At 52.8% G+C, this 20018-nt stretch overlaps 1 protein-coding gene across 1 annotated transcript in view; it reads left to right on the forward strand.

The window, feature by feature from the left end:
* Positions 1-20018, forward strand: part of LOC102446721 (SRSF protein kinase 3-like) — an 85900-nt gene that overhangs the window by 1790 nt on the left and 64092 nt on the right. The window contains exons 2-7 of the mRNA XM_089781356.1: positions 1409-1567; positions 2149-2265; positions 10650-10779; positions 10942-11050; positions 12063-12150; positions 18083-18170. Coding sequence (XP_089637482.1) covers positions 10734-10779; positions 10942-11050; positions 12063-12150; positions 18083-18170 — 331 coding nt within the window. The 5' untranslated portion in view covers positions 1409-1567; positions 2149-2265; positions 10650-10733. The remainder of the gene's footprint in view (positions 1-1408; positions 1568-2148; positions 2266-10649; positions 10780-10941; positions 11051-12062; positions 12151-18082; positions 18171-20018) is intronic.

The raw sequence follows: 20018 nt of genomic DNA on the forward strand, positions 1-20018 counted from the left end.
CTGGAGAGGCCACGTCTGGAGTACTGCATCCAATTCTGGTCCCTCCATTACAAAAAGGGTGTGGGGAAATTCGAGAGGGTCCAGCAGAAGGGAATAAAAACGATTACGGGGCTGGAGCACATGCCCTAGGAGAGGTTGAGGGATTTGTAGTCTACAGAAGAGAAGAGTGAGGGGGGATTTGATAGCAATTACCTGATGAGCGCTTCCAAAGAGAATGGAACCAGGCTGTTCTCAGTGGTAGCAGATGACAATGAGGAGCAATGGTCTCAATTTGCGGTGGGGAGGGTCTAGGATAGGTATTAGGACAAACTATTTCCCTAGGAGGGCGGTGAAGCACTGGGATGGGTTCCCAGGGAGATGGTGGAATCTTCATCCCTAGAGGTTTATAAGACCAGGCTTGACAAAGGCCTGGCTGGGATGATTTAGTTGGGGTTGGTTATCTGTCAGGGATAGTACTTGGTCCTGCCCTGCAGGCAGGGGACTGGACTCGATGACCTCTCAAGGTCCCTTCCAGTTCTCTGAGATAGGTATAGCTCTGTATTTTTGGAGGGAGGGATAGCTCAGTGGTTTGAGCACTGGCCTGTTAAACCCTGGAGAGTCTAAGGGCCCCAGGCAGGACCAGCTTGAGCCATTCCTGCACCCTGGGCAGCGGGCGTGCAACACGTGCGGTTCCGCCTGGGCGCATGGTGCATGCACGGCCCCACCCCCCAGTGCACTGCGCACCTAGCAGCTGCAATTGGGCGTGTGGCACCTGCTGGCGGCTGTAAGGGGCGCCACGCGGCTGGGTGTGTGGCACCTGCTAGCAGCTGCAAGGAGCGCCGCGCGGCCGGGCGTGCTGCACCTGCTGGCGGCCGTAAGGGGCGCGCGGCACCTGCTGGCGGCCGTAAGGGGCGCGCGGCACCTGCTGGCGGCCGTAAGGGGCGCGCGGCACCTGCTGGCGGCCGTAAGGGGCACGCGGCACCTGCTGGCGGCCGTAAGGGGCGTCGCGCGGCCGGGCGTGCGGCGCCCCTTACAGCTGCCATCAGGCGCCCCCATAGGTTGGCGCCCTGGGCAGCTGCCCGGCTCACCCCCGCCCTTAATCTGGCCCTGGCCCTGGCCCTGGCCCTGGCCCTAGGGCACCTGGCCACAACCACTGCCAGAACACTGGAGCGCAGCTCTGAGGACTGGGTGGGAGCTAGCACCACAGCCTGGGTGGCACTGGGAGCTAGCTGCCCAGCCCCACCCCTTCCACCTGGGATCCTGCCCCTTCTGGGGGCACAGAACTGGGATCCCCCCCACATTCTACCATTTGTCCTGTGGGGAGGCTGTTGGCTCTGCTGGGGTTGGTCCTGCTTTGAGCTGGGGGTTGAGCTGAACGATCTCCTGGGGTCTCTTTCAACCCCACTTTCCTATGATTCTGTTACTCTAGGAGTCACGCTTCCAAAGAGCTAATGACAGACCAAGGCAGAGCCCGTTCATGAATCCTTCTCCAATAACACGTGTCTCCTGAGGCTGTTCACTTGGGCTTGGGTCCCTCTTCTGTGCAATCAGACCCACAGAATACATGGCAGATAGGCTCGTAACTGTGGTGAGTTGCAGGACTCAGCCCTGTTTAGCTTCTGGCCTAGTGTCTAGATGTAGGAATTGCCACCTGGGTTGTACCAGAGTTCCTCTAGGCCAGTCTCCTGTCTCTGACAGTGCTCAGCATTGCGTGCTTCAAAGGAAAGTGCAGTGGCTTTTTGGGGCATTCTTCTATAAACTGTCCCTAGGAAGGTCTCTGATCTGCCCGTGTTACAGTGGGAACAAGTTGCAGCAGCTCCCTGTGCATCTGCAGGCGACCTGATTATACCAGCAGCAGGTGGGAAAGATACAAAACAGTGAGGGACTAGTGGAGCTGGGACTGGGAGAAGGAAGCAGAGCGACTCAAGGACCATTTCTGTCTCTAGCAAGGAACCCAAAGACCTTCCCTGCTGCTAGACTCTCCCTGTCACCCGTTTTCTTTGAGCTGTACCTCACTTCAGTCTGTCAGGGCTTGCTCTCTCTCCCCCTGGGATGTATGCATTGCAAGACATGGGTGGGGTGCCTGGACGCCTGGGATTATTGCAGCTCTTTGGTAATTTGAACATGAATGTGATTTTACAGTGAAGTTGTTTTCTTCCCTTCCCTCAGCATGGGACTGACAAGAACTTGCAGGAAGACTGGGAGTGACCTCGATGCACCTGGCAGTGGACACACTGTGCTCAGTTCCTGGTGCAGGCTAGCACTGAGATCACTTAGGAAAACAAGGTATTTACATTCCAGTGGGACATTTACAAAGGCCTATGAGATGCTCCAAACATGGCCTGTAACTGTCCTACCATGAGCTGGGCTCGTGTCCATTTTCACAACCTGAGCACACTTGGCCGGTGCTTGACCGGAGATGGCCCAGGAACGCGCGTGGGACCCCGGAGTGTCCGCAGGCGGCCCCAGGAACGCGCGTGGGACCCCGGAGTGTCCGCAGGCGGCCCCAGGAACGCGCATGGGACCCGGGAGTGTCCGTATACAGCTCTTTTCCCTCCCTCCTCTCTGGAGCGATGTCTCAATGTGGCTCTGGAGGTGCCAGTGTTCCTGTGAGAACACAAAGCAAGGCCCTGTTGTGTGTTGTCATTAAAGATGACATGGAGCAGGGCAGGAGGCTGGGTCTGTGAGGGTTGGGCAGGGGGGTCCCATCCAGTGGGGCTTTCTCTTTCCCCTTGCCAATGGGGCTGTTTGTCCCTCCACAACCAACCCCCTTGTTTTACTTTCTTGGTTAGCCCCGGTGGCTCTTTTTTAGTTCTCTTACTATTTTTTTTAATGCAAGGCATACATTCAAAGTGAGCCTCTACTGTGGTGTTATCAAGGCTGTTCCCCACTCTGGCATGATGAATGCAGAAGTGGGGGCCCGCAAAAGCACCCCAAAACCTGATCTCTACAGGCTTTGATCCAAAAACTTCCCCCAAAATCCTAATACCCGGACTTTGGGAAATAAAAAAAAAAATACTGCCCCACTCAAGTATTACAAGAAAAACCAGGGAAGAGGTCACTTGGGAAAGCAACTGGTTAAAGGGGAGACTACAGCGGGTCATATTGAAAGGCGAACTGTCGGGTTGGAGGAAGGTTACTAGCGGAGTTCCTCGGGGATCAGTTTTGGGGCCAATTTTATTTAATCTTTTTATTGCTGACCTTGGCACCAAAAGTGGAAGTGTCCTAATAAAATTTGCGGATGACACAAAGTTGGGAGCTATTGCCAATTCAGAAAAGGATCGGGATATCATACAGGAAGATCTGGATGATCTTGTAAATTGGAGTGATAGCAATAGGATGAAATGTAATAGTGAGAAGTGTAAGGTTATGCATTTAGGGATTAATAACAAGAATTTTAGTTATAAGCTGGGGACACATCAGTTGGAAGTAACGGAGAAGGAGAAGGACCTCGGAGTCCTGGTTGATTATAGGATGACTATGAGCCGCCATTGTGACATGGCCGTGAAAAAGGCTAATAGGATCTTGGGATGTATTAGGCGAGGTATTTCCAGTAGAGATAAGGAGGTGGTAGTGGCATTATACAAGGCATTGGTGAGACCCCATTTGGAATACTGTGTGCAGTTCTGGTCTCCCATGTTTAAGAAGGATGAATTCAAACTGGAACAGGTACAAAGAAGGGCCACTAGGATGATCGAGAAATGGAAATGGAAATTTATTTATAAATACATTAAAAGCAAGAGGAAGACCAAGGACAGGGTAGGCCCACTGCTTAGTGAGGAGGGAGAAGCAGTAACAGGAAACTTGGAAATGGTGGAGATGCTCAATGACTTCTTTGTTTCGGTCTTCACCGAGAAATCTGGAGGTGTGCCTAACGTAGTGAATACAAGCAGAGAGAGGGTAAGTTTAGAAGATAGGATACACAAAGAACAAGTTAAAAATCACTTAGGAAAGTTAGATGTCAGCAAGTCACCAGGTCCTGATGAAATGCATCCCAGGATACTCAAGGAGTTGATAGAGGAGGTATCTGAGCCTTTAGCTATGATCTTTGAAAAATCATGGCAGACAGGGGAGATTCCAGAAGACTGGAAAAGGGCAAATATTGTGCCCATCTATAAAAAGGGGAATAAGAACAACCCAGGAAACTATAGACCGGTCAGTTTAACGTCTGTCCCAGAGAAGATAATGGAGCAGGTAATTAAGGAAATCATATGCAAACACTTGGAAGGTAATAAAGTGATAGGGAATAGCCAGCATGGGTTTGTGAAGAACAAGTCATGCCAAACTAATCTGATAGCTTTCTTTGATAAGATAACGAGCCTTGTGGATAAGGGAGAAGCGGTGGATGTCATATACCTAGACTTTAGTAAGGCATTTGATACGGTCTCGCATGATATTCTTATTGATAAACTAGGCAAATATAACTTAGATAGGGCCACAATAAGGTGGGTGCATAATTGGCTGGATAACCATAGTCAGAGAGTTGTTGTTAACGGTGCTAAATCCTGCTGGAAAGGGATAACAAGTGGAGTTCCTCAAGGGTCTGTTTTGGGACCCGTACTGTTCAATATCTTCATCAATGATGTAGATATTGGGATAGAGAGTACGCTTATTAAGTTTGCAGATGATACCAAACTGGGTGGGGTTGCGACTTCTTTGGAGGATAGGGACATAATTCAAAATGACCTTAGCAAGTTAGAGAAATGGTCAGAGGTAAACAGGATGAGGTTTAATAAAGAGAAATGCAAAGTGCTCCACTTAGGAAGGAACAATCAGTTCCATACATACAAGATGGGAAGCGACTGTCTAGGAAGGAGCATGGCGGAAAGGGATCTAGGGGTCATAGTGGACCACAAGTTGAATATGAGTCAACAGTGTGATGCTGTTGCAAAAAAAGCAAATATGATTCTAGGTTGTATCAACAGGTGTGTTGTAAGCAAAACTCGTGAAGTCATTCTGCCGCTCTACTCTGCACTAGTTAGGCCTCAGCTGGAGTACTGTGTCCAGTTCTGGGCGCCACATTTCAAGAAAGATGTGGAGAAATTGGAAAGGGTACAGAGAAGACCGACAAGAATGATTAAAGGTCTAGAGAACATGACCTATGAAGCCAGGCTTCGTGAACTGGGCTTGTTTAGTTTGGAAAAAAGAAGATTAAGGGGGGACATGATAGCGGTTTTCAAATATCTAAAAGGGTGTCACAAGGAGGAAGGAGAAAATTTGTTCCTCTTGGTTTCTGAGGACAGGACAAGGAGTAATGGGCTTAAAGTGCAGCAGGGGAGGTTTAGATTGGACATTAGGAAAAAATTCCTAACTGTCAGAGTGGTCAAATATTGGAATAAATTGCCAAGGGAGGTGGTGGAATCTCCCTCTCTGGAGATATTTAAGAACAGGTTAGCTAGACATCTGTCAGGGATGGTGTAGATGGAGCTTGGTCCTGCCTTGAGGGCGGGGGGCTGGACTCGATGACCTCTCGAGGTCCCTTCCAGTCCTATGATTCTATGATTCTATGAAAACCTGTCTTATGAAAGGAGACTCAAGGAGCTTGGCTTGTTTACCTTAACCAAAAGAAGGCTGAGGGGGGACATGATTGCACTTTTAAATATATTAGAGGGATAAATACCAGGGAGGGAGAGGAATTATTTAAGCTTAATACCAATGTGGACACAAGAACAAATGGATATAAGCTGGCTAGTAGGAAGTTTAGACTTGAGATTAGACGAAGGTTTCTAACCATTAGAGGAGTGAGGTTCTGGAACTGCCTTCCAAGGGAAGGAGTGGGGGCAAAAGATCTATCTGGTTTCAAGATTAAACTAGATGGGTTTATGAAGGGGATGGTTTGATGAGATAACAGGATCTTGTTAACTAATTGACCATTCATTATCGGTGGGAATAGGTCAATGGAGGGATGATAGGAGTTACTATAGAGAACTTTCTGGGTGTCTGGCTGGTGAGTCTTGCCCACATGCTCAGGGATTAGCTGATCGCCATATTTGGAGTTGGGAAGGAATTTTCCTCCAGGGTAGATTGGCAGAGGCCCTGGGGGTTTTTCGCCTTCCTCTGTAGCATGGGGCACAGATCACAGCTAGAGGATTCTCTGCATTTTGGGGTCTTCAAAGTATTTGAAGGCTTCAATATCTGAGATATAAGTGAGAGGATTATTCTGGGAGGAGTGGGTGTGATTCTGTGGCCTGCACTGTGGAGGGGGTCAGACGAGATGATCATAATGGTCCCTTCTGACCTTAAAGTCTGTGAGTAAAACCAGGACACAAAAATTAAGCAATTCCAGATTAAATAAAAAAGAAAGAACTTTTATTATCAAAACAGTATCCTAGTTACAAGCATATTTGGAATAGCTAGATGGCAAGAGCCACTGATTAATATACTCATAGAGAATTTTGCTTTGGGCCAAAACTTAGTTACAAAAGAGAGGAAAACCCATTTCTAACAGCACAGACATCAGATCCAAATTCCCAAAACAGAAAACAATAAAAGCTGATGGATTTATCTAGACTTGCCCTACTTACACATTATGAAGAGTCTTTTTCTTGGGCTATGTCTAGACTACATGGCTTCATTGATGGAGCCATGTAAAATAGCTTATTCGGCATAGTCAAAGAAGCGGGGATTTAAATAATCCCTGCTTTGTTAAAATTAAAATGGCCGCCGCACTGTGCTGACGATCAGCTGATCCGGCACAGCGCGGCAGTCTAGATGCGGTGCAGTAGACAAAGGAAGCCTTCGTCGACCGTTCCGGTATGCCTCAGTGACCTGCTTTTGAGTCACACAGCGGGGCTCTCAGCTGCAGCCCTGACTCTGTGCCCCTTCGGGTGTAGCCAGGCCCAGCTGCTTGGCTCTTGGCTAGGCCCACCTCCAGATTTTCAGGAGGAGCCCATCCCAGCCAAGGTTTCCTGCCTGTGCTGGCCATTGGCAGCTATTCTTGAGCCAGAGCAGGAGGGGTCAGCGGTCAAGGCACAGCAGCTGATGGAGCAGGGAGCCCTGCTCTCATTAAATCCCAGCCTGATGTCCCTGGCCCCTTCCCAGGCCGTGCGCTGGCTTAGCTAGAAGGTCTCATTTTAGGAGGTGGCAGATCCTCCTCAGTGGCTTGTGCCACGTTAGCAAAACCTGCTTAGCACTGAGCTCCGGTCGGGGTTCCTGGGTGAGGGAAGGACCCAAAGGACGCTCAGCTCCTGTGCACGGAGGCAGCACACAATGGGTGCAGATGGTGCATGGTGTCATTGTCATGCCCTTAGTTGTAATTATTCCTTCTGCAAAGCCCAGCTGCTGCGGGGCTTGGGGCATCCCGGGGTGTATCACTCCCAGGGTGCAGAGTTGCGGCTCAGACCCGGCCTTCTGGAATGTGATTATGCAGCTGTATAAAGGACCCCGCTGTTTCTCTCTGCCAAGCTGGCGTATAAGAGCAAATCTGTTTTCCAGCCCCCATTTGGCTGCCGTAGGAGCAGGAAACTACTTGGCTCAAGGGCAGGGAGCTGCAGCCACATGGTGTCCAGAGGCTGATTGGCTGTCATGGAGGAAACGGGAGGTGACTGATGCTTGGCACAACATGGGCTCAGAGCCATGTCAGATCTCGGGGCAGACTGTGTTTCCATCCAGCCAAGCTGTGCCGTGTGCTCCATAAATAGCCTTGGGGTGGTGCAGAGGCTTTCACTGGAGCTGACGGACATGCTGAGAGGCGCGAGTTAGAAGCAAGGAACTCAAAACAGGTGCAGAGCTGTCGAGGCAGTAAAATGACCCTGCCCCAAGCGTTCTTGAAGCCAGTGCTGGTTGCAGGGGCCTTGCTGTTCCTTGTCCCAGCTTCCAGGGGCACAGCAGAACTTGCTCCACGCAGGAACACCCTTCACAGCCAAGGCTGACTGGAAAGGAAGGCAAGAGCCCTCGGTCTCACACCGCCAGGAGCTGCCGAGAGCCCCAGGTCTCCAGCTGAGCTTTGAGCCCAGCCCCCAGAGCTGCTGCATGGTGAGTCTGTCGAGGGCCGGTGGCATCAAGACCCCCATGGGCTGTGTTTACTGCATGTGCCAAGGGAGCAGGGATGCTTACTTGGGAAGCCCGGCCCACACTGGGTCCTGGCGTCTCTTCCACATATGAGAGAAGGGCCGTGGCTGACTTCTTGACACTCCACATAGCCTGCCCAGAGCACATATGCCAGGCAGCCACCTGGGCCTGTTGGGATGCCTGGAGAGGGGGCTGCTTGCCTCGCTGGGAAGCTGGGAGATGGTTCTTGTTGCGCAGTGCAAGGTAGCGTCTCCAGCATTGTCGAATATCGGCTCCTTTGGTAGGTTCTTCTTAGGCTAGAAAGAACTGGTCATCTAGAACAGGCTGGGAAACATCCCCCAGCAATTTTTGCTTTGAGCCCCGGGCCTCTGAGCTCTAGACTATCTAGATCAGGGCCACATGTGGCTCGCAGCCCATTTGTTTGCGGCCGGTGGTGCAGTTTGGATGCACACGGGGCTCAACGCACGGCCCACGGTTGGGAGCCAAAGCAAACAAGCAGTCAATAGAACGGTCTTCTGTTGATTTGTCTTAGTAGTTACATTCCTGGACTGTCATTTAAATAATGGACGCTTTATTTAAATTAAAATGGCTGCTGCACTGAGCCGATCAGCTGTTTGTCGGCTCAGCGTGCTAGTTTGGATGCTCCGCGGTCGACATCAGAGGCATTTGTCGACCACCCGTTATGCCTCGTGGGATGAGGTTTACCGGGGCGGTCGACAAATGCCTTTGATGTCAACCGTGGAGCATCCAGACTAGTGCGCTGAGCCGACAAACAACTGATCGGCTCAGCGCGGCAGCCATTTTAATGTAAATGAAGCGGCGATTATTTAAATCGCCATTTCATTTGGGTATGTCTAGTAAACTAATCTACATGGCTCTGTCGCCAGAGCCATGTAGTCTAGACATACCTTAAAAGTGCTGTCATTTGGGTGGAAATGGGGTAAATGTTGCATTTTATTAATATCAGCAGAACTGACTTAAATGGGGCCTGTGTGTTGTGTAGTTTTGCCTTAATCTTTGTATTCGTGCCTGTTAGTGTAAAAGAGGCGATTTGCATATATTTGCATATATATTTGCATGTATATGCAACTACACTTAAGTTGTGGCCCTCGGCATGTGCTGTGAGTTTCATTGTGGCCCCGGGGGCTTCCTAAGTTGAGTAGCTCTTCTCTAGAGCATCATCTAGATGTAAACCCTTGGAGGGCAGGGGGATCCCCGACACTGTGATCTGATGGCTCAGTGCTCTCACAGTGAGAATCTGTGTCTTTGGGTCTCAGGTTGCTTCGTTTCAGCTTCCACCGATGGCTTTGTGCCTTTTTCTGCTCAACTCGAGGTTGCTCTCAGCAGTGTCTCCCTTGCGTAACACGAGCTACTGGAGCCTTGGCTGCCTTGGGGCTGTGTCCATAGGGAGCAACGTGATGCCTCCTCTGCCAGGGCTGACGTCAACACCTCATGTCATCTTTGTGGTTGTTCCTTGATGCCCTGTTGGCGTCAGGACATAGAGCTGGGCTCGGCTGCTCTACAGGCCCGGCAGTGGATTGAACAGGCCCAGGGCAGCCAGCCATGTCGATGTCTGGTCTTGGCAAGTTGTTCCTTAGCCGAGTGGCAAGTGGAGGGCGGGGGCTTCTGAATCTTTGTACGGCGAGAGAGGCAGAGGCTTGAGGTGCTGCATTATGCGTCAGTCAGAGCACTGCGCAAGGAAGTAGGTGGGAGGCAGGCACCATCCCGCTCCATGGTGCATTCCAGCCTGTTCTTCCTTGCCAGGCAGCCTGTTCACACCCTGAGCTTGCCCAGCATCAGCAAGAAATGCAGCTGCTGCCTGGCAGGGTTGGTCCCGAAAGCAGCTTTGTTGCTAGCAGAGGAAGAACAGGGTAACTCTGCTCTTTGCTGAAGAACCAAAAATGACAGAAGAAGCCACAATTCTATTCCAGAGCTTCTGGGAAAACGCTCTTCAGGCTTGTCTGCACTTGGGAATTTAGCAGAATAGCTCTTCGGGAATAATTATTCTAGACTAGCTATTCCAGAATAAATTCTGCTAGGGACACTCTTAAATTTCAAGCAGAGATTAGGGTTTTATTAATGGACTCCTCAGCACTTCTGGGCGATATTTCTAACATACGAAGAAGCTAAACAGACTAATGAATTTCACGTGTTAGGATTCAAGTGAGCAAAAATTGCCAGATGGCCACTGCCCAGACAAACCCTTAGCGCGACTCACTGTGCTGAGGATTAGTTTTAAAATGGCTGACCACTTGTGCCAGTCTGGAGACTTTCATACTGAAATAGAAGCTAAGACTCTGCAGCTCAGTCACTGTATGCCCAAGAGAGCCCTGAGCCCTGCTGCAGCCACTTTCCTTCAATCCCCACTAATCCCTCAGCAGGCCGAGCAAGGCAGCAGGAAACCTGAAACTCTGCCTCTCGCTGGGCTCACTGCACCTGCCTGGAGCTCTGCTCAGCCGGAGCCAGCTCAGGGCCCCTGCTTTGAAATCTCACAAATCTCAGGCAACATTCATCTCCAGGTCCAAGTTCAGAGGTCACTGCGGGGACAGAGCAAGGGAGGCAGTGGGAGGGGTCACAAGTGGATTGGGAAGGAAGAGTTGGGAAGCATGCAGGTGTGGCTGGAATCCCAGTAAGCATTCCACGCCTGACTCTATTTACAGGAGTAAACTGCAGAGATTGTGCTGTGTCTGTTCCACGTGTCAGATCCCCGGTCCCACCAGTTGCTCACCCTGAGGCCTGCAGCCATGGCGGGATGGGGATGCCAGGAGGATCCTGCAGAGTACTGTGCAGGTGAGTCCCAGGCTGGCACCAGTTTGGTACCCAAATGTCCTTGCCATTCAGCCAGGGAGAGTGGTGGACTCAGGGCTGAATGGTGAAGATGGGTCCCCGTGCCGTTTGGTGGTGTTTTGAAGCCCGTCCCACAAATGGGGCTATGGGTGACCTGTCTTGTAGGAGGCTACTGCCCTGTGCAGAAGGGAGACACGTTCCATGGAAGATACCGGGCGGTGCACAAGCTGGGCGCTGGCTACTTCTCTACAGTCTGGTTGTGCCAGGACACGGTGTGAGTAGCACCAGAGAGAGGAGCTCTGTGGGCTGGGGCTGTCAAGGTCCCTGAGGGGCGAGGGCAGGAATTGCCCCTCTGTCTGGGCAGAGGATGGAACTGCTCGGAGGAGGAGCCGGGGCAGGGATGCAGGTGAGAGGGGATCACCAGCGCGAGGTGAGCTGAGAGGAACTCTGCCCACGCAGTCCATGCCAAGAGGGCTCCAGCCCCGTGAGTCTGGCAGCGTGGAGCAGACAGGAAGGGCTCTAGGGAGGGAGCCGGTGCATTGTCACGAGGCAGGAGTGAAGTGATGTTGGTGGGCGGGAAGCTTTGCAGGGTGTGGTGCTGAGCTGTGCCAGCAGGAAGCCCTACTAGCTTTGTGTTTGGGCCATGAGGGGACAGGCTTGTCTCGGTACAGGTTGGACCTCCCTGGTCCAGCACCTTGGGACTTGACTGGTCCCAAATGAGGGAATTTGCCGGACCAGGGGAGGTCATTTCTGCCCCCCCCTGCTACCAGCCTCACCCCTGGCCTGCTGCCCCACCAGGCTTCCTGACTCCTGCCACCTCACAAACCCCATCAGCCCAGCTGAGCCAGGCACCCCCCGTACATCAGGCCAAGCTCCCTCCCCCAACATTGGCTGAGCTCCTGGTCCTCCCCACCCCTACAGTGTGCCGGGCTTCTCTGATCCTGGAACATCCATGGTTCTGCTGGAGCACAGATATTGCCGGACCAGAGAGTCCTGGTTTCTAGAGGTGCAGCTTGTATTCACTTTACAGCGTGCTCTGCCCAGAAGGCGATGGAGCTGGAGGGTTAAAGCAACAGTTGCTGAGAGAGGAATGCAAGGCTCCACACTGCTGTCTGGGGGAGGTCTGGGTGTGGGGTAAGTGGCAGAGGAGAGGGGGAGCACAGAACTCAGGAGCCAGGTGGGTCAGTGCAGGGACCGGAAAGCCATGGAGACTCCCAGACTGCAGGGCGGGCAGCTGGGATGGACACCACCATGGGACACTGTCTGCTGCTGTGCTTCCTTCCCAGAGAGAAGAGGCATGTGGCTGTGAAGGTGGCCAAGGGTGGGCAGAGCTTTGCTGAGGCTGCGCAGGATGAAATCTCCCTGCTCCAGTGTGTACGTACCTTTCCTGCTTGCACCCCAGAGAGCCTGCAGGCTGCTCTGCTTTCTGCCTGCCTGGGCCTGCCTCTGCTCCCAGGGCCTGCAGTGCCAGCTCTCCGACTTAGGGAGCTGCTGGCTGCTGGGAAAGCACAAAGAGCTTCAGTCCAGCATTTGCTTCTAAACCAGGGCCCCCCTTCTCCTGGGACTCTGTCCCGCGATGCTGAGGGACCATTCTGGGTTTCTGGGAGTGGTGCAGACACGTCTTCCACTCCGGCTCTGCAGGAAGTGGCCTGCGGCACCTCTGGGATTGTGCCTTTGCCCTGGGGCTCCTGTCTCTTGGAGGGCAGCCGGTACCTTCTCTCTGCCTGGGGCATTCTGTGTGATGTTTTATCTGCCTGGCTTTCAGCCCTTTTTCTGGGAGTGTTGCATTTCTTTCCATAGCCAGGTAATTCAGTGGTGCTGGGCCCCCTCCAACCTGGCCCAGCAGCCCCTGGCAAGGAGGCAGATGAGCCTTCACTTGGTCTGCCCCTCACCCAGAGTGTGAACGTGTCCAGCAGGTCTTCTAAGCACTAATACCCTCTCGTGTGGGTTCCTGGCACCAGTCCCGTTACCTGCCCCTGGGTTGTGCCCAGGGGCATCTCTTGAGTCTGCCGCTGCTGATGGCAGCATAGAGCCATCAGGCGAGAGCATCATCTGGTCCAGCCCCTTTGCATTCCTGATTCCTCTCTGTCTGACAGACTGTCAGTCACTGGGCTTCCTGCCGTGTCCTTTGGGGGCATCCAGGGGGATTGTTGCCTTGTGGAAACTGCATTCTGCCCCTCAGGGCTTGAACAGCAGTGAGGGGACATGGGCATGAATGCTGTCTCGAGCGCCAATGCTGCCCTTGCTACAGTCCCTCCACCGGATTCAGAATGACTCGCTGCCAGGTCCCTCCTTTGCTCCCGTGCCAGGTCCAGGGGATGCCTTTCCTGGTACCAGCCGCTCATTCATCTTCAGCAGCCGGCACTCTTTGTGTTGGCTCTGGACTAGGCTGGCTCCTCCATTCCCCTCGGATGACTCCCAGGTGCCCCCCAAGTTCTGACATGGGGACAACTACTTCTGCTCCCCTCTCCCTTTGGAAGCACTGTGCTTAATCCTTGCATCGGCAGAGGCAGCAGGATCTGCACTGTTCCCGCAGTAGGGATAGCAGTCCTGGCTCACTGCCTGCTGGCCACCCATACCTTCCTCTGCTCCTGTGACCTCCACAGACCCTGGGACTGTGCCTTGCCCAAGGCTTCCTGCCTGGTGATGTTGCCTGACTCGAGGGCAGCAATTCCTGTCCCTGAGCCGCTTCTAGTACAAGTGCAGTCAGAGGCCGTTCTTCCTGAGCTGGGCTAGACTGAGCCTCTTCCATGGAGCTGACCCAACCCAAACAGCTTCCACTGCCATGCCTCCAGGTGACTCTGCAATACAGGGTTCTTCCTCTGACTTCTTGGGCCTGTGGCTTCCAGTTTCGAGAAGCAGGCTGAGTAGGGGAAGGGAACATGCATCGGTTGCTGGATAGAAGTTCTTAGCTCTGGGGAGAATGGCTCTCTCAATCCATGATGCTTATTTGGAGCTGCTAGGTCCCTTGTGAATACCCCAGCTTTGTTACCACCTATAGCAAGCAATGTGAGAAGCAGTGTCCTGTCCCTCTATTGGGCTGTGCAGTGGGGCCTATTTGAAAATCCTTGGGGTGGCCGCCCACTGACCTGGAGGCAGAAGGACCCCATTGGGAGCCATTTTGGGCTGAGCCTAGCCCTGCCCAGCCACCTGACAGGAAACCAGGAGGCAGGGCCAGAGCTATAAAAGCCCAGCCTGAGAACTCAGTCTGGGCCTGGCCTCTGGAGGTAACAGAAGTCTGCTCAGTGCTCCTGGCCTGGGAGGCTGAGGACTGGCCTGCCGGGCGTGCTTGGCCAGGAAGGTGGTCCTGAACTCTGGTGCAGTCCAGACCATCAGAGGCCAGAGGACTGGCCTGAACTCTTCGCCATGCCTGACCCCAAGGACTGGCTTGGACGCTTACCCTGCCCTGCATCCAGAGATTGGCTGGGACCCCCAATCCTGCAAAGCCCGCAGGCCCAGCCTGACTACCTGCACCGACCGACAGCTGAGGGCCAGCTTGGACCCCTGGACCTGCAGGCCGCTGAGGACTGGCCTGGACCCCCTGGACTCCAGCTGGATCTGACAACCCTTGAGCCCCAAGAAACCAGCCTGTTACTCAGGTACGCACTGAGGGAGAGAAGGGAAGTGGCCCAGGGAACAATGCAGACAGGTAACCACCCGGGTCAGCAGATAACCAGCTGGGTCAGCAGGTTTCGGGCCGGAGCCCTTGCTGATCCAGCAGCAGCCTGTACTGCTGCTTCTAGGGCCCTGGGCTGGGACACAGTGGAGTGGGTGGGCCTGTGTCCCCCCTGCCACCCACCTACCAGGTGGCAGTCTCCCCCTCTCCGCCATCGCAGGTGAAGTGCCTACACCCTCCTGAGCAAGGAGATAAACCATTGCTTAAACTGCTACACTGTTACTGGCTGCCCTGCCTGAAGCAGGGCACGGGCCTCGAAGACTGTTACTTGTCTGTTGCCCCACCCTGAACCAGGGCCAGGGCGCTTTGAACTACTTACTGACTGTGGTCGTTTGCTGCCCTGCCTGAACTAAGGCTGGGGCCTCTGGACTATTAACTGTGTGTGTTTGCTGCCTTGCCCCGATCTAGGGGCGGGCTGCCGAATGGTTGGACTACTGACTTAGGGGGAGGGTTGTCTCAGTCCCTGTGGAAGTGGGGTGGAGTGGCCACCCACTGACCTGGAGGCGGAAGGACCCCTCTGGGAGGCCTAACCGGCCTACAGGCTGCAGGTGGTTACCACTCTCTTCCAGCCCCTAACCCATGCTGTGATAGCAGTAGAGGAGAGGTCACAGCAGTGGGGATGCAAGTCCACTCCGAAGGACAGGGAAACGGAGAGGTTGGGAGGAAAATGAATGTCTTATCAACACAGATACGTTGTTATCCAGCTGTGGCTGTCCAGATTCACAGAGCAGTTGATGAAAGCCTCCAGGGAGGAATTTAAGGCTTTCATTACAGAGGCCATCTGGAGGCCAAGACTTCATTGCCATCAGGTCTGGATGTGGCAGATCTGTAGCTGGAATTCTGGCATCAGCAGCGGCCGTGAGGAGCGCCCTGTTGTTGCAAAACTCCAGCATAGCTGGGGATGCTTTGGTGGGTCATGGAAGACTTACTCTGATAGTCATTTTTTGTTTTCAGAAATTGCTGCTTTGTGTTCCTCGAGCACTTACGCCCCAGCCACAAAGAGGCACCCTACAGGCAGCAGAAGCAATATTGCTCATCGTGTTTTTGCTGCTATTCATCCCTTTGCTGAGAAACAGCTGATTTTCCCAGGAAGGGTCATAAGATCACAGGGGTGGAGGTTTTCTGGGTGCAATTTCAACTGGCCGGCTAGTCCCCTTCGCTGTCCATCCAGCCCGTACTGGGACTCACCTGGCCAGGGCAGCATTTTAGTTGTGTCCTCCCCATCTGTGTCACCTCAGCCCAGAGACAGGCTGTTGCACTTGTACAGTGCTTGGGATATGGTTGCCCTTATGGGTCCTGTGCCAGAAGACAGGCTTCCTTACAGCTGTAACGCTGACAGAGAAGAGGCAAGCTGCAGCCCTTAATGGCACAGGTTTCAAGGACAGCGTTGCCCTGCAACTGCATCCAATTATTTTTGTCAAGAACGGTTTCTCAATTTCTGCTGAGGCAAATGATTTCTTTTCTAGAGTTCTTTCCTACGCTAGCCTCCAACACGAGTGAACAGTGTCTTTAGCTGGTGGTTATGAGGTGATCTCACCATTCTACTTAGACTGATTTGGGAGTCAGGTGGTGACTGTGCACCCATTCCCAAGGGGATAGTCTTACAGTACATCAGCAGCTGAAGTCATTCAGACTGGGCCCCCGCAGAGCTTCTGCGCTCAGTTGCTGAGCCCAAGCAATGGCAATGATGTCCCTCACGGTTAGCTCAGTGCTGGGCATGTGCAGAGCTGCTACTGCTCGTCGGCGCTTGCTTGTACTGCATCTAGATCTGGTATACACATTGGGAAGATGGCCTTGCAGTTGCTGCTTCAGCATACTTGGATCCCCACATCCTATGAGAATTGCCTGTGAGTCACCGCAATGGAAAATCAGGTTGCTCCCATGTCTTGAACTGTTACAACACCAGGACGTGACCTTGTTTCATTCTGGGAGCCCCTCTCCCTTCTGCTGCAGGAACCTGCCCCCCTCACTGCACTAGAACGCTCGGACGTTGTTCCCCTCCTGCTGCTTCCCCTCCATCCCTTCGTCCTTGTTTTCAACGTTCTCAGGGTGAGCTGTCCACTCTGGCCCAGCCCCTCTGGCTGCTCTCAACAGCCAACAACACCAAGGGAGTGAGAGTCCCACCTGTGTACCAGGCAAAGGTGGAATCATTGGTCTTGGTCTCCAAAGGTACAGAGGTACTTAACAGAGGCTCTGGGTCACGTTATTCAAATGAAAAGCTGGGCTGTTCTGTTCCGTCTGTGCACAGGGCCTTGCACAATGGACTTGTAGGCACTATGGCATATGGCAATACCAGTCAGTGATAGTTTGTGCAAAAAGTGAATAATGCAGCAAAAAGTGTAACAAGACATTAAGCTCGTGTCCTGAGTCTCCTTGTGTACTCAGGCCTCTTCAATCCACCAGTGGCACTTACTGGTGATGTCACGGATTGCTCCTGACGATGACCTGACCTTTTTGGTCTGTGATACTGGTGGTGACAATTCTTAGGACTTGTCTACATGGAAATGCAACCTCGTTGATTTAAATTGGCTTAGTGCAACTTTGTGTCTAGACTTTAAGGTATCGGTTTAGGTTGGGTCTGTAAATTTGCCAGCCTGAGTTAAACCAATATCAGAAATTGGTTTATAGTGATATGAGTCCAGCCATAAAGTTGTACTAACTTAACGATATTGATATAAAACCGCCCCGTAGGGATATTGATATAGCAGTGTATGTAGACCTGGTCTTAGTCTTAATTTAGAAAAAAAAATGTTTGAAATCCCTTCTGATTGGCAGCACAGCAGACCATAATTCTCCAGCACTAGACCTTAGTGATTACAAGAAATTATTTAAGGGCACTCTGAGTTTCCAAACGGAAACATACTGACTTATTTTTCACCGGACCAACAGAATTTGTTATACAAGGTGATGGACCAAAAATTCTAATTTTTGGATTTTCAAAGTTGGTACCATTGTTCTCATCTGTTACCTGCACTGTAGGAGCATCTCGATGTCTCAGCCCCATCATGCTTGGTGCTGTACAAACACACAGCAAAGAGATGGTCCCTGCCCCAATGAGCTTATAATAAAATCAAAAGCTGAGAGAACAGCTGCATGGAGGAACAGTGAAACAGGTTTGATTAATATGAGAAGCTGTGGTCATGTGGGAAAACAACCTTTCTATCTGTGTGGGCAATGCTCTTGGAAGCGGGTTGATGTGATGGGTTTTGTGGTGGTAAGCACCCTCCAAGAGGGAATGTCTGGGAAATCTGCGCTGTCAGACACAGCTAGGCTATTTGTGGGGAACTGTGTCCACCCTTCACTTGGGATACCACTGGGTAATTGTGAGGAAACTCTCCATAGGGAATCAGACTTGACTAATGTAACTGGAGTTGGGTTTCTTCAACCCCTCATTGTTGGGTTTCACCAGTAACATGCACATGAAAGCGTCCATCTGCAGTCCCACTCATAAGCAGGATACTCCAGGCAGAGCTATTAGCCCCAGCGAGTGGAGAGAGGCTCCACTAGGGGCCTTATGATCTGGTTGCACATGGCAGAGGCTGTGGCAGTGGAGGGCAGGATAAAATGCAGAGCGAGAGAGACAGGATGCAGGTAGTTCACTAACTAACAGGCTGTGTTTACCCCTCTCAGGTGAGCAGCATGAAGAAGAAGGACCGGGCAGGGGACAATATTGTCCATTGTTTACGTGACTTCAAAATGCTTGGAGCAAATGGCTTCCATATCCTTCAGCTAAGCACTTTGCTTTTCTCAGTCGATAAGAGCGTGAGCCCCAGGGCCATCTCCAGGCTAGAATGTCAGGGGGTCAAAAAGATTGGCCTTGTCCCTGTGAGAGATGCGGGTCTGGAACTGGGAGCAAGAGGCCAGCCTGGGGCATGAAGGATGGCAGCTAGGGGTGAAAGGCTGCGCTTGGGCAGGGATGGCTGGGACTGAGAGAAAAGGACTCCCATGGGGGCATAGGATGGAGGCTGGGAGTGGGAGCCAGGAGCCGGTCTGGGGGCAGGGGGCATAGGATGGAGGCTGGGAGTGGGAGCCAGGAGCCGGTCTGGGGGCCGGGGGGGGTAGGATGGAGGCTGGGAGTGGGAGCCAGGGGCCAGTGCGGAGGCTGGGAGTGGGAGCCAGGGGCCAATCGGGGGGGGGGGGGATAAGTTTAGGGATAAGAAGTAGAGATCGAACAGTCCATGGAATTTCCACCAACTACTCAAACTGTCGCTAAGGAAGGGCACTTACAGCGCTCACTTCCGGCTCACATTGGGTCTCAGCACATCTCCTAGCTGCTGCTCTACACTCTTAAAGGGACAGAGAGGAGCCAGCACGCAGAGAAGCTGGCTCAGTCTCTGGCCCCCAACCTGGTCTCGGGACAACCCTCCCTCGTGCTCCTACTCTGCATTCTGAAAGGGACAGCAGCCAGTCCCATGCGTCTCCACACAAGCCCCCCCCTTCCTGCTGCCTTCTGCATTATTAGGGGCAGGGGTCCAGCAGCAAGAGCACACGGGTTCCGTGTGTTGGACCCACGCACTGCAAATGATGCAGACTAGAGCCCTGTGGAGTAAAACACGTTTTTCTTGGTTTCATTGTATTTCACAAAGAAAGACACAGGAGGCTTCTTCCTTGAGTGATTGCCCATGTGCATTCCAGTTAGGTGTGTGCGCGCAGTGTGCATGCGCCGGCTGAAGTTTTTCCCTCAGCAGTACCCTTAGGGCCAGCGGGAAACCCCCTGGAGTGCTGGTGTACCGGCCCATGTACACCCCGCTGGCCCCTCACCCACTCAGTTCCTTCTTACCGCCATGACCGTCGTTGGAACAAGCTCTTTACAGCGATTGTTGTTCTTCTCATTCTTTCAATTAGTCTCCAGCTAAGTAGCTGCAAATTAAGTTAAAGACTCTCTTGTTATTTTCTGTTTAGTTATTCCGCACCATGTGCCCGCAGCAGGGCATGCCTGGTCCGCAAGACTTTAAGCCCTGCAGAAAGTGTCATAGGCCTATGCCCTGTGGCGATCCCCATTCATCGTGTCTAAAGTGTCTGGGGGAGGCTTACCTCACAGAAGCCTGCAAGATCTGCAAGGCCTTCAAACCCCGTACTAAGCGAGAGAGGGAATCGCGCCTCAAAATCCTGCTAATGGAGGCGGCTCTCAGGCCGGCACCGGCATCAGACCCAGCACCGGCCTCTCAAAGCGCTGGCATCGGTGCAGGACAGTTCTGTGCACCACACGACTCCGACACTGCAGAGGTCCCGGCAGCAGTCCCAGTCTCCGACACCACAGAAAAAGAGGGGACCTAACGGGCCGGTCCCCATCCAGACATGCGCCCTCCAGCGGGGCACGTGGCACCTATGAGTCTGGAGTCCAGGCCTTCCAGGTTGGGCGGACCTTCCTCCCAGCACAGGGAGATCAGTCCAATGGAGGACTTCCTTGAGCCCTCCATGCCAGAGGCCTTAGAGGCAGCGAAGGTCCTTATTGACTCCTCTCCCTCTCCTCCTCCCACCCCGACACCCTCCAGATGGCATGGGGAGAATCAGCACTGACCCCCTTCCAGGGCATCTGAAGGTCCGGTGCAGGAGGATGAAGTCC

This window comes from Pelodiscus sinensis, chromosome 11 (genome assembly GCF_052426305.1).
Source record: "Pelodiscus sinensis isolate ZL-2025 chromosome 11, ASM5242630v1, whole genome shotgun sequence".
NCBI classification, from domain to species: domain Eukaryota; kingdom Metazoa; phylum Chordata; order Testudines; family Trionychidae; genus Pelodiscus; species Pelodiscus sinensis.